General features: G+C 57.9%; 2 protein-coding genes across 2 annotated transcripts in view; one reads left to right on the forward strand and one right to left on the reverse strand.

Moving 5' to 3' along the window:
• Window positions 1-7,765, forward strand: part of KIF19 (kinesin family member 19) — a 30,158-nt gene extending 22,393 nt beyond the window's left edge. The window contains exons 10-20 of the mRNA XM_026456781.2: window positions 726-891; window positions 1,948-2,122; window positions 2,254-2,452; window positions 3,756-4,026; window positions 4,108-4,229; window positions 4,710-4,843; window positions 5,085-5,190; window positions 5,383-5,470; window positions 6,083-6,480; window positions 6,715-6,874; window positions 7,115-7,765. Coding sequence (XP_026312566.1) covers window positions 726-891; window positions 1,948-2,122; window positions 2,254-2,452; window positions 3,756-4,026; window positions 4,108-4,229; window positions 4,710-4,843; window positions 5,085-5,190; window positions 5,383-5,470; window positions 6,083-6,480; window positions 6,715-6,874; window positions 7,115-7,245 — 1,950 coding nt within the window. The 3' untranslated portion in view covers window positions 7,246-7,765. The remainder of the gene's footprint in view (window positions 1-725; window positions 892-1,947; window positions 2,123-2,253; window positions 2,453-3,755; window positions 4,027-4,107; window positions 4,230-4,709; window positions 4,844-5,084; window positions 5,191-5,382; window positions 5,471-6,082; window positions 6,481-6,714; window positions 6,875-7,114) is intronic.
• A 619-nt stretch (window positions 7,766-8,384) lies between these two features.
• BTBD17 (BTB domain containing 17) lies at window positions 8,385-12,293 on the reverse strand. The gene is made up of 2 exons (XM_023212089.2): window positions 11,929-12,293; window positions 8,385-9,699 (listed from the first exon to the last, which is right to left on the reverse strand). Exons 1-2 carry the CDS (start codon window positions 12,291-12,293, stop codon window positions 8,625-8,627), a joined length of 1,440 nt encoding a protein of 479 aa, XP_023067857.1. The 3' UTR covers window positions 8,385-8,624.
• Window positions 12,294-12,839: the final 546 nt, after the last annotated feature.

Genomic DNA, 12,839 nt, shown 5'->3' on the forward strand with positions numbered 1-12,839 from the left:
TTCTGCCTGTTCGTGTGCAGAGGAGTGGGAATGGATACATGTATGATAGCATGCAGGGAACATTCTCCCAACACCTAACACTTACCAGCTGCTGTCCTGAGGGCTTTAAGTTTTATTCCAACCCCTCCATGGGGGACGGGAGACACATTCTTGAAACAGCTCATTGATGGTTCAGAATATTACTAATAGCAGGTAAATGATGCCAATGGTAGGTGCTGGGGCAAGACAGGAACAGGAGGTGGGGGTGGGCTGTTGGGGTCCAGTGGAACTCTCTGGAGACTGTAAGTGGGACCCTGAAGGCTGAGAAAACATTCCAGAAGGGTAGGAGCAGGAAGGGTGCAGGTTCCAAAGGCGGGAAGGGGATAGCATCTGTGGTGGGCATGGGGGGAGCAGGACAGGTCTCCGACTGGAGCGAGATGTTCATGCAGGAACAGTGAGCCCAGAGAAAAACAGATAGATGGGAATGGCCCTTCAACAATGGGTGGAGGAATGAGGACGTTCCCTCATTCCTTCAGGAAGCTACTGAAGGTTGATGAGTTCTAGCAGTGACTGTGACAAGAGGTTGCGGAAGTGGAGGAAAGGAGGCCATTACTATCACCTAGAAAGACTGGGAGAGGCAGGGGGAAGGAAGGCAGCCCCTGCAGGTAGGCCTTGGTGAGTGCACAGAGGCAGGGCCTGGCACCTGGGGTGACTGCATCCCCTCACTCTCTACATGTTCCTTGCAGGTGAAGCAGAACCTGCTGAACGTCTCCTACCACATCGCCCAGTACACCAGCATCATCGCTGACCTGCGGGGCGAGATCCAGCGACTCAAGTGCAAGATTGATGAGCAGACTGGGCGGGGCCAGGCCCGGGGCCAGCAGGATCGGGGTGACATCCGCCACATCCAAGGTGCGCCTGTGGGTCTGTGTGAGTGGCAGCCCCCTCCAGGCAACCTCACGTTGCTCTGGGATCAGGCCATGTTGTGTTCAAATTCAGAATCGAGCTCTTTCTGGCTGGGTGGTTGGGCTAGGCACTCACCAGCTCTGAGCCTCCTAGCATTCACCTGTTAAATGGGGTTGTGATCTCTGCTTCAGACAGTTGCCAGAGATCACAACCCCATTTTACAACCCACCTTGGAAGAGTAGGTGGGATCCCACAAGGGAGAGGCACGTGAGCAATGAGTTGTGCAGGGCACACACGAAGGTCTGTGGCGTAGGACTGCGAGGTCATGCCTGCACCACCGGAATGGGCTCTGTTTCCTTATAGACCTGCATATTTGCTGTGATGGTTTGCTTCTTTTTAAAAAACAAAAATTACTAATATAAAGAGAGAGGCAGACAGTAAAGTTTTTTTGTTTTTTTTTTTGTTTTTGTTTTTTGAGACAGAGTCTCGCTCTGTTGCCTAGGGTGGAGTGCAGTAGCATGATCTAGGCTCACTGCAACCTCTGAATCCCGGGTTCAAGTGATTCTCCTACCTCAGCCCCCCAAGTAGCTCAGATTACAGGTGCCCACCACCACGCCTCGGTAATTTTTGTAATTTTAGTAGAGACAGGGTTTCGCCATGTTGGCCAGGCTGGTCTCAAACTCCCGACCTCAGGTGATCTGCCCGCCTGGGCCTCCTCCCAAAGCACTGGGATTACAAGTGTGAGCCACCGCACCTGGCCACAGACAGTAAAGTTTCTAAGGGCACCCCTTTTTATTGTTGGCACAGAGGTGCTGTAAGGGTTAGCAGGAGCCCAGTTCATACCAAGGAGCTGGAAATCGCTTTTGGGCAACAGCTTGAAGATTCAATGTGGGAGTGGGATGTGGGAGGATGTAGTAATCTAGGGGGTCTTTCTGGAGGAAATAGTTGGACAGGAAGTGGGAGCACCGAGTTGGGAAGAAAGGGAGGGGAGGGCCCCAGGTGGGCCCAGGCTTTCCTAGCTGAACTTGCCTCCTCCTCTACCTTACCCACCCTCACCGGCAGCTGAGGTCCAGCTGCACAGCGGGCAGGGTGAGCAGGCTGGCATGGGACAGCTTCGGGAGCAGCTCGTCAGCGCCTTCCAGGAGCAGATGGATGTGCGGAGGCGCCTGCTGGAACTGGAGAACCGTGCCATGGAGGTGCAGATTGACACCTCCCGACACCTGCTCACCATCGCCGGGTAAGTCCCCCGCCCAGGACCCTCCAGGCCCCACCCCTGTGCCTAGGATGGAGGAGCATGAGTTGTGGCTGGTCACTGTGCTCTGTCCCCATGGCCTGAATGCCCTGTCTGTCTGGGTGGGGCTGTGGCAGCTGGAAGCATGAGAAGTCCCGCAGGGCCCTCAAATGGCGGGAGGAACAGCTGAAGGAGTGCTACGCTAAGGACGACAGTGAGAAGGACTCAGACACAGGTGACGACCAGCCAGACATCCTGGAGCCGCCCGAGGTGGTTGCAGCCCGGGAGAGCATCACAGCCCTGGTGGGCGAGCAGAAGCAGCTGCGCAAGCAGAAGGTGTCCAGGGTTTGGGGGACAGGGAGAGCGGGTTTAGGGGACAGGGTGAGCAGGTTTGAGAGGCAAGGCGGAGGGGCCGGGGTGGGGGTAGCCATGAGACCTGGGAACTCAGGCCACAAATCCTGTGTGACTTTGCTAAGTTCTTTAACTTCTCTGCGTGTCACATTCCCCACCTGTAAAATGGGAGCAGTCCATGGTGTAGCCCTCATGGGGTTGCTGGGAAGATTACATAAATGCCTGGCACATACCAAGGACTCAAAAAATGGTAACTAATGTTATAATGAGGGTTTTCCAGGCCGGGCGCCATGGCTCACACCTGTAATCCCAGCACTTTGGGAGGCTGAGGTAGGCAGATCACTTGAGAGGCCAGGAGTTCAAGACTAGCCTGGCCAACATGGGGAAATCCCGTCTCTACTAAAAATACAAAAAAAAAAAAAAAAAAAAAAAAAAAAAACGGCCAGTGTGGTGGCTCATGCCTGTAATCCCAGCTACTCGGCGGATGGCAGAGGAATAAGAATCACTTGAACCTGGGAGGCAGAGGTTGCAGGGAGCTGGGATAGCACCACTGCACTCCAGCCTGGGTGACAGAGCAAGACCCTGTCTCAAAAAGAAAAACTAATAATAATAATTAAGGGCCGGGCGCGGTGGCTCAAGCCTGTAATCCCAGCACTTTGGGAGGCCGAGACGGGTGGATCACGAGGTCAGGAGATCGAGACCATCCTGGCTAACACGGTGAAACCCCCGTCTCTACTAAAAATACAAAAAACTAGCCGGGCGAGGTGGCGGGCGCCTGTAGTCCCAGCTACTTGGGAGGCTGAGGCAGGAGAATGGCGTAAACCCGGGAGGCGGAGCTTGCAGTGAGCTGAGATCTGGCCACTGCACTCCAGCCCGGGCGACAGAGCGAGACTCCGTCTCAAAAAAATAAAAAAATAAAAAAAAAAAAATAATAATTAGGGTTTTCCCAATAACAGATCTTTGCCTTCTGTTCTGGGGCATACCCAGACCAGGGGGGCTGTAGGGTGTCCTGAGCCCTGAGGGGGTCACATGGGCTGGGGTTAAGTAGCTATCCCCCAAGCTAGTTCCAGGGGTGGGTTGAGGTCAGGATGGCAAGAAAGTGGACACTGAGGGGCCACCTTGGAGCAGTCCCTGATTGTAAAGCCCAAGATTTAGCTTTCAGGGTTGGCCTCAGCCTGGAGCTCCAGACAGATGCCTGGAGTCCAGGCGCTGGAGGGGCAAGGACGGGCTGGGCAGGCGGATCGGACCCCTCTCCCCGCTGCCAGGTGCTGACCTGCGCCTCCTGCAGCTGGCGCTGGAGCAGCGCTGCCGGGAGCTGCGCGTGCGGGGCCGGCGCCTGGAGGAGACGCTGCCCCGGCGCATCGGCTCCGAGGAGCAGCGTGAGGTGCTCAGCCTGCTGTGCCGCGTGCATGAGCTCGAGGTGGAGAACACCGAGATGCAGTCGCACGCGCTGCTCCGCGACGGTGCGCTCCGCCACCGCCACGAGGCCGTGCGCCGCCTGGAGCAGCACCGCAGTCTCTGCGACGAGATTATCCAGGGCCAGCGGCAGATCATCGACGGTAGGGCCCACGCCCCCGCGCATCTGAGCCACCCGCGGGGGGGCCGCTGGCACTCGCTGAGCCCTGCCCCTTCCCCGGCAGACTACAACCTGGCCGTCCCGCAGCGCCTGGAAGAACTCTACGAAGTGTACCTGCGGGAACTGGAGGAGGGCAGCCTGGAGCGGGCCACCATCATGGACCAAGTGGCCTCCAGGGCCCTGCAGGTGGGTGGGCGCCTGGGTGGCCTGAACATGGGCACATGTGCCCAGGGAGGGGCTGATGACCAAGGCAATGCCTGCAGGCAGCTGGAGGGGACAGGACCAGGCTGGCTGGCACCCCAGGGAGTTGACTCCCTTTCCTTCTTACCCCACCCAAAGCCTTGTCGAGCCTGAGTAAGACCCTCATCCCTGAGCACTCCTGGGCACCACTTGTTCCCACCCAGGGTCTGAGGGTCAGGGCTGGCCATCTGAGATATCACAAATGGCCCCAGGTGTCCTTCCAGGAGACCAAGCATCAGGCAGTGCCACCGGGGATGCCTAGCAGACCACAGCTTACCCCTGAGGACCCAAACACCAGCCCACTGCCCTTCTGGGGCTCCCAGGCCATCTTACAACCCTTGTCACCCTGTGAGCCTTCGTGACTCTGTGCTGATTTGGTCCAGGACCAAATCTTCTAACTGTCCATCCTGGCTCCCTCCTCCCCAGGACAGCTCCTTGCCCAAAATTACCCCAGCAGGAACCTCGCTGACCCCAGATTCTGACCCAGAGAGTGTGAAGACACTGAGCTCTGATGCCCAGCGCCTGCAGAACAGTGCTCTCCCTCCCCTCAGCACAGAGAGGTGAGAAGGGGGGCCACCTGCCCCAGCCCCCACCCTGTGCCCTGTCCCAGAGAGGCCACCCCAGACTAAGGCTAAATGGTGAACACGGAGCAGCAATGAGAGGGAGCAGGTGGCCCAGGTCTGGAGCCAGGACTCCTGGGTTCTCTCTCCTTTCACACCAACAGCTTCTCCCCGGGGTGGGGGTGGGACCTCGGTGAGATAGCCTGGTCTACAGCCACTCATCTTCCTCTGCCAACTTCAGTGAAGGCCACCACGTGTTCAAGGCTGGTACTGGGGCCTGGCAGGCAAAAAGCTCCTCTGTGCCCACCCCACCTCCCATCCAGCTCGGCAGCCTGGTGATGCAGGAGGTGAGCTCTCAGTACCTGATGGCCCCACGAGCTCCGCTGCAGTGGGTGCGGGACATGGGGGTGGACAGCAGCAGTTGGAATGGAGCCTTTCCCAAACGGCACCAGCCTGAGGCCCCACTGTCTCTGCTGAGTGGGGCATGGGGCCCCTGCTATGTTTAAGGATTTCCTCCTCCCAACCACTCCACCTCATAGGCCCCGGCTCAGGACAGCCTGGGCAGCTGGATCAGCTCTTCCCCCGACAGCAGTGAGATCCTGTTGGAGATCCCCTTGTCCCACAAAGGTATGTGTGCCCTCTGCTGCCCTGGCCACCTCGCCTGGCCTTGTCTAAACTGTTCAGATCACCCAGTCCAAAGCCCTTTCCTGCCCTCTTCACTGCCAAGTGCAACCATGCATTGGGTCCTACACATTCTGAAGAGGCACCGTTGCCCCTGAGGATTAGTCAGTCAAGGACACTTAAGGGTCCTCTCTACGTCAAGGAGAGACCTTGAGGCAAAAAGGTCTCTTTTTTAGAGAGACCAGGGCAAAACTGGAAGTTAGAAAAGAGACATGTGGCATGGAGAATTGTGTCCCCCACCCCCCCGCCGCCGCCTCCACTCAGTAATCACGCTAATAGCAAATATCAATTCAATGGCTACCCCCCGGAAAATGTACATTGGGCCCATTTTCTCAATTAATCCTGGAAATAACCTGATGGCATTAGTTTTACCATCCCGCATTTGCAGATGAAAGTGAGGCTCAGAAATGGGCCCAAGTTTCTTGCATAGCAAACCCCTGGAAAGTGCTGGGATTGAAACCCAGGCAGTCTGGCTCCTACCTACGTCTGCCATGTCAGAGGAGGGTGTTAAGAGGTGGCCTTGATCTCGGGTTGGGGGTTCCCTGTGTCCCGCTGCAGAGAGGAAGGAGATCATGACTGGCACCAAGTGCATCTCGGTGAAGGCCGCCCGGCGGCGCTCGCAGGCCCTGGGCACCGAGGGGCGACACCTGCTGGCACCTGCGACAGAGCGCAGCAGCCTGTCCCTGCACTCGCTGAGCGAGGGCGACGATGCGCGGCCACCAGGCCCGCTGGCCTGCAAGCGGCCACCCAGCCCCGTGCTGCAGCACGCTGCCAGTGAGGACAACCTGTCCAGCAGCACGGGCGAGGCCCCGTCTCGGGCAGTCGGGCATCATGGGGACGGCCCTGGGCCCTGGCTGCGTGGCCAGAAGAAAAACCTGGGCAAGAAAAGGGAGGAGTCGCTGGAGGCAAAGAGAAGGAAGCGGAGGTCCCGATCCTTCGAGGTCGCCGGGCAAGGGGTGAGGCAAGGCACAGGGGTGGGGTGTCTAGGCACTCCCATAGCAGCTGGGGGCCTGAGGGCTGGATTTCTCCAAAGGCTCCAGGGCCTACCCCACACCTCTAGCCTACCCTACACCTGGAGACACCACCCTCCACAAAGTCTCTGTCCTCAGCCCGGTATAGTAGCTGGGACAGATCCTGGTAGCAGATCCCTGTGCCGCTCTCATCCTCACCGCACTGCTCAACCATCACAGCTCTCCCGCCCCAAGACACACCTCCTGGGGTCCCATCAGGCGGAGCGCATCTCAGACCACAGGATGCCAGTGTGCAGGCACCCAGCCCCTGGTGTCCGGCATCTGGGAAAGGTCACACTACCTTTGGCCAAAGTCAAACTCCCTCCAAGCCAGAACACAGGTCAGTATGGGCAAGGAGGGGATGGGGAGGGGAGGTCTCCACCAGGCCGGGCAGCAGAGAAGACACATTGCATTTCCTGTGCCTCTGGCTGCCCCTTGCTGGAAGCATGGTTCTAGCAGAATATTCATGAGACTGGCATCTTGGCGTTGTGCCCATAGAGAGTTCAAGGCCACTGGGTGATGGGAGAGGAGTTGGGGAGGCATTCCGCAACCACTAATCCTGCCCCTTTCCCTGTTGCAGGCCCGGGGGACTCCTCACCCCTGGCTGCTCCCCCCAACCCAGCTGGTGGTTCTCGACGGGCTACCCGTGGGCCCCGCCTGCCCCACGGCACAAGCACCCATGGCAAAGATGGATGCTCCCGGCATAACTGAGGGGCCCTGCCTGGAACTGGCTCTCTCGCCACCCAAGACTGAATGGGGTCTAACAGGGCATGGGAGGTGGAGGCTGGGCAGATGGAGATGACCAGGAAGTAGGAGCTCAGGATCTCAGCATCTCAGCAGGCCGGGGCTCCTGAGACCCAGGAACTGGGGTGTCTGCCCAACCCTCCCATGCTTTCAGTGCCACCAGGGAAAAGAGGTGAGGCCAGGGGACATGGCCGGGATGGCTGGGCTCCCTGGCCTCCCAGCCCTGGACAGAATGCTGTTGCCAAAACCCTGCACAGCCATGAGGCCAGGCTTGGCCTTGGAAATGGAGGAAAGCCGTTGGCAGTGAGACGGGGCTCCTGGCCCACGTGTGGGGCGCGGGCATCCTGGATGGTTGGGGAGGCGCCGACAGGCACTTCACTTATTACAATTGGGGATGTGGGTGAGGGAGGGAATCTGGTTTTGTTACTTGGCAGTGGCCTTTTCTCCCCTTTCCTTTTTTAACAATAAAATCCCATTGGGGTCTTGATGGTTGTGTTGGAAGTTTGACCTTGCCTGGAATGTGGGGTGGCCATGACTAAGATTCACCTTCCCCCCAGTCCCCATCTACCCCTGGCTCACTGTATAACACCAACCTACAGATACCTGGGGGAGAGGGGTTTTGTTGTGGATCCTGAGGCCTCTCCCCAGGGTAGGGCTGGCAAGATCCATTATGTCCTATCCCACCGGTCTTCACACCTGCCCAGGCACCCTCTCAGGAGAGATCAGGGACTCCGAGCGGCCCAGATGCCAGAAAGTCTCACAACCCAGATGAGGCGGTTGCTCCTCAAGGTCAGGGCTCAGAAACTGCCCAGCTAAGCCCCTCAGCCTCAAAGTGAGGAAACTCCTGCAAGGGGAATGGGGCGCTCCCTGACTCCCCCGCAAGGGGAATGGGGTGCTCCCTGACTCCCCTGCAAGGGGAATGTGGTGCTCCCTGTCTCCCAGGCAGGTGGGTTGCTGTGACCACGTGGATGCTTTTACCTAGCCTAGTTCTGTGTCCGGGTGGGGGGAAAAGCTCAACAAAGGGGAGTGAAACACCTAAACCCCCTGGCCTGTGGGATCCTCCCCAGGTTGTTTTCACCCGGAAACTGAGTGGTTCAATCATCCCCTTACCACTCTGAGCATCGGTTTATTCAGGACCAAGAATGTTCCTTCAAGTCAGCTGTGAAATCAGCTCTTGAAACCAGGCATCTTGTCTACCACGCCTCACCTGGACTCCACCCCAGGCCTAGGGTGGCCGGCACGTGGCCATCCAGGGTACCAGGCTTGTTGCCACCTCCACACTCGCCTTGCCCTTCCCAGACCCACAAGGAGCACCTAGGCCAGGCCTTTATTCCCCGACCCCGAGGCTACTTGGGGGTCCGGATAAGGGTGTGGTATACGGGCTTGACGATGAGGTGCAGGTGCAGGGCGTTCTCCACCAGGTACTCCGAGTTGCGCCGCTGCAGGTCGGCGTGCGCCAGGAAGTCGCCGGCCTCCTCGCTGCTCTGGTGGAAGCTGTAGGCGTGGCGGACCAGCAGGCGGCCCTGCTGGCGCGCCCCCACCAGCACGGTCTTCTGGAAACTCACGCCCGCCGCGTCGCCGCCGCTGCTGGCCGGCGTAACCACCAGCCGCGGTCGGCCGTCCTCCGGGCGCGCGGCGGGCAGCGCTGTGCCCGCGGCGTCCGCGTAAACGGGCCGCAGACTGACGGGCAGCCAGCGCGGCGAGAAGAGCACGTTCCAGGTGACCCGGCGGCCCGCGTCGTGGCCACTCGGGCCCAGCTGCGTCTGGAAGCTGGTGCTGCGGTCGTCGCGGGCCGGGTTGTTGATGACCCACGGGGCGCCCCAGGCGGGCGCGAGGTAGTTGCGGGGCAGGAAGGAGCTACCGTTGACGTCGAAGAACTTGGCGTAGTGCAGCGGCGACGCGGCGTGGAACTGGTAGGCCTGCAGCAGGAGGTCGGCCACCGCGGGGCCGTGGCGCGCCAGGGCGGCCGAGCGCGCCTGCAGTTGGAACAGCTGTGCCGGTGGGATCATGGGGTAGCGGATGGCGCGCAGCGCCCGCTCGGCCACGGCAGGGGGCGGCCGCGCGCGACCCAGCCAGGCCTCCAGCGCTTGGAACAGCTCCAGTTCGTCCTGCAGCACCAGGTCCGAGCGTTGCAGGAGCTGCCACAGCAGCTCGGGGCTCACGGCGCCCCATTCGGCGCTGGCCACCACGGCCGACAGGTTCCAGGCGAGGAACTGCAGGCAGCTCTCGCGCAGGGCCTCGTCCCCGGTGCCCACCGCGTAGTGGTACCAGCCCACCGCCGGACCCGCGCCTCCCGCCAGGTGCGCGCGCATGTAGTCGGCCACGCCGCGCTGCAGGGAGGTCACGCCATACTTGGTGGCCAACCTGTGCAGGGGGATGGCCTGGGTCAGCAGCACGGTCAGCTCCCCGCAGTACAGGTACCTGCGGGAGAGACCGAGAGGTAGGGTGGGGTCAGGGCGGTACCCACCTCCCAGCATAGCTTTTTCTGAGTCCACAGGGGACCCGGCCTGGAGTTGGAGCTTCACGGTTCAGGAGCAAACACAGTGGAAGCCCCACCCTGAGGTTTCCCATGTTTTCCTTTCAAGGACCCTTCCAGGCCATTCTTGCTTCACAGGCTCTTCTTTCCGTTTCCGTGGTGTTGTAGAAATTGCCTGCCTTGACTGTGCCTGTACTAGGCCTGCAGCTCTAGACTGGAACAAAACAGATGTGGCTCCTGCCGTTGGAGTTTACAGTCTGGTTGGGAGCCATGGCCTGCCTTCTCCTTGCCATGAGTCTGGGCAAGTCACTTAACTTCAATGAACCTTAGGTTAAACAATCATCTAGGAAAGGGGGAGTGGCATACACCCCTCAGGGTTATTGTGACAACCAGAGGAGAATAAAGAATCTTGCTACAGGCCAGGTGGGTGCCAGCGGCTCACACCTGGAATCTCAGCACTTTGGAAGGCCAACATGGGAGGACTGCTTGAGGCCAGGAGTTCAAGACCAGCTTGGGCAACATAGCGAGACCCAATCTCAAAAAAAAAAAAAAAAAAAAAAAGCTAAAACATTAGTCATGCTTGGTGGTGCACACTTGTAGTCCCAGCTGCTTGGGAGTCTGAGTCAGGAAAATAGCTTCAGCCCAGGAGTTCAAGGCTGCCGTGAGCTACGATCATGCCACTACACTCCAGCTTTGTTTTGTTTTGTTTTGTTTTGAGATGGGGTCTTTCTCTGTTGCCCAGGTTGGTCTCAAACTCCCGGACTTGAGCAGTCCTCCCACCTTGGCCTCCCAAAGTCCTGGGAATGCAGGTGGGAGCCCCCATTTCTTTTTTGCAACCTCGCCTTTCTTTTTCCTCTCCTACTGTTGATGATCACTTGTGCTGAGTCTCTCTCCCTCTCACTTCATCTCCTGCTGTCCCGCTGCTCACCCTTCCTGCCAGTCCCCACTGGCACACGGCACCACACTTGTCCCTATAGGAGTGCGACAGCCACTGCCAGCCACCTTCCCCAACATCCATTTCTCCCTTTTCCCCTGCGTGATTGCCTCTGGGAATAAAAGACCACATTTCTCAGGCTCCCTGACAGTGGGCATGGCCATGTGACTAACTGCTGGTCAATGGGCACAGTTTGGGATTTGCAGGAAGGCTGGTTAAACGCAACTGATTCAGGATAACAGGAAGACCCTTTTTGCCCTTCTGTCTTATCCCCCTTCCTGTTGCCTGGAACTTGGAAGCAATGTATGGAATTCTGCAGGCATCTCGTCTGAGCCGTTAGAACAGAGTTACTTTCTTAGACACTAGTGTGAATGGCACTCCCTGTGCAGCACCATGGCAGGAGACAGGAGGTAAAGAGAGCCGTCTAACTTTTTCAACTCCCTAGCCCTGTGGTTCCAAACCTGGCCAAACACCAAAACCATAGAGATGCTTTAAAATAAAAAATATTCCTCTATAATGGAATATTTAGGAAAATAAAAAGTAAATAAATAAAATAACATAAAAAATGATTGCTGGCCCTAACCCTAGACCTGAAACTGATGATCCAGGTTGGGACCCAGGAAACTGTAGTTTTTTTGTTTGTTTGTTTGGTTGGTTGGTTGGTTGGCTGGTTTTTTTGAGACAGAATCCTGCTCTGTCGCCCAGGCTAGAGTCTAGTGGCACGATCTCAGCTCACTGCAAACCCAAACTCCGCCTCCCAGGTTCAAGCGATTCTCCTGCCTTAGCCTCCCGAATAGCTGGGATTACAGTTGCATGCCACCACACCCAGCTAATTTTCTGTATTTTTAGTAGAGACAGGGTTTCACCATGTTGGGCAGGCTGGTCTTGAACTCCTGACCTCAGGTGATCTGCCTGCTTTGGCCTCCCAAATTGCTGGGATTACAGGCATGAGCCACCATGCCCAGCCCCAAAGCTGTAGTTTTTAAAAGCTGTCCCATGGCCAGGTTTGGAAACAGCTCTGAGGGGGTTGCCAGGAACCGAAAGTGACATCAAACTGTGCAGATGACATGGGTAAAAACAGCTGTACAGTGGAAGAAGGGATGCAGGGGTCACTGTCATCCCAGTGATGTCCAGGGAAACGGACATAACCTCTAAGGGCCTGGGCTTCCCTGACCCTGTAGGTGGAGGAGCCAGGGGCTGAGGAAGGGATGAAGCCTCCCCCTAGTCTTCCCCGTCTCACCTGATGAACTTGTCGAAGACCGCAGCGCAGTCCCGCGGCTCCTGCAGCACCGCCTCGCTCTGGTTACTCAGCAGCTCCCGGAACAGCTCGCTGTGCAGTCCCAGCAGCAGGCGGTGGGCATGGAAGACCCGGACCTCGTCGGTGCCCGCAGCCTGCACCCGCAGAACCACGTCACTGGCGTTTCCCTGTCGCAGTAGCTCCTGCAAGCGCTGGAGCACCGCCTGGGAGTGGTTGATGGAGGTGCCAGCTGCCTCCCCGCCAACATCGGCTCTCTGGGCTGCAGCAGGAAGGAACACAGCACAGCCTGAGAGGGTGCCCGGGCCCAGGACCTCAGTCGGGGGTGGAGAGCGACCAGCTGGAGACATATGCGTGGGTGTGAGCAGAGGGCAAGGTGGGCCTAGGCAGACTGTGTGGGCACACCTGTTTGTGCCCACGAGGCGCGTGGATGCATCTGTGACACGCAAACACATCCTGGGTGGGAAGGTCATGCCAGTGCAAACCCCAAGAGGATGCTCTTGGACGGGGGTGCATTCAGGCAGGGAGAGGTTGTGCTCAGGTTTGGGACAACATGCCCAGAACTCATTTCCGTGCTGCCAGCTCCCCAGGCAAGGGTTGAGGAAACTCGTGGTCCCACCCTTCTCACCTCCTAAAGAATTGTCCATCTAACCCCTTGGTGCCTTCACTAACAAATTGTCCATCTAACCCCTTGGTGCCTTCACTAACAAATTGTCCATCTAACCCCTTGGTGCCTTCACTAACAAATATTTACTGAGCACTTACTATATGCTAAACATTCTCCTAAGAGCTTGGGATATGGCAGTGGACAAAGCAAGCCAAGTTCTTATGCTCATAAAAGCACAAACTGACATATCAGACAGGTAAGACGCACACAAATAAGCACTCCAGTTTTA

The sequence above is a fragment of the Piliocolobus tephrosceles genome, chromosome 16, assembly GCF_002776525.5.
Source record: "Piliocolobus tephrosceles isolate RC106 chromosome 16, ASM277652v3, whole genome shotgun sequence".
NCBI classification, from domain to species: Eukaryota; Metazoa; Chordata; class Mammalia; order Primates; family Cercopithecidae; genus Piliocolobus; species Piliocolobus tephrosceles.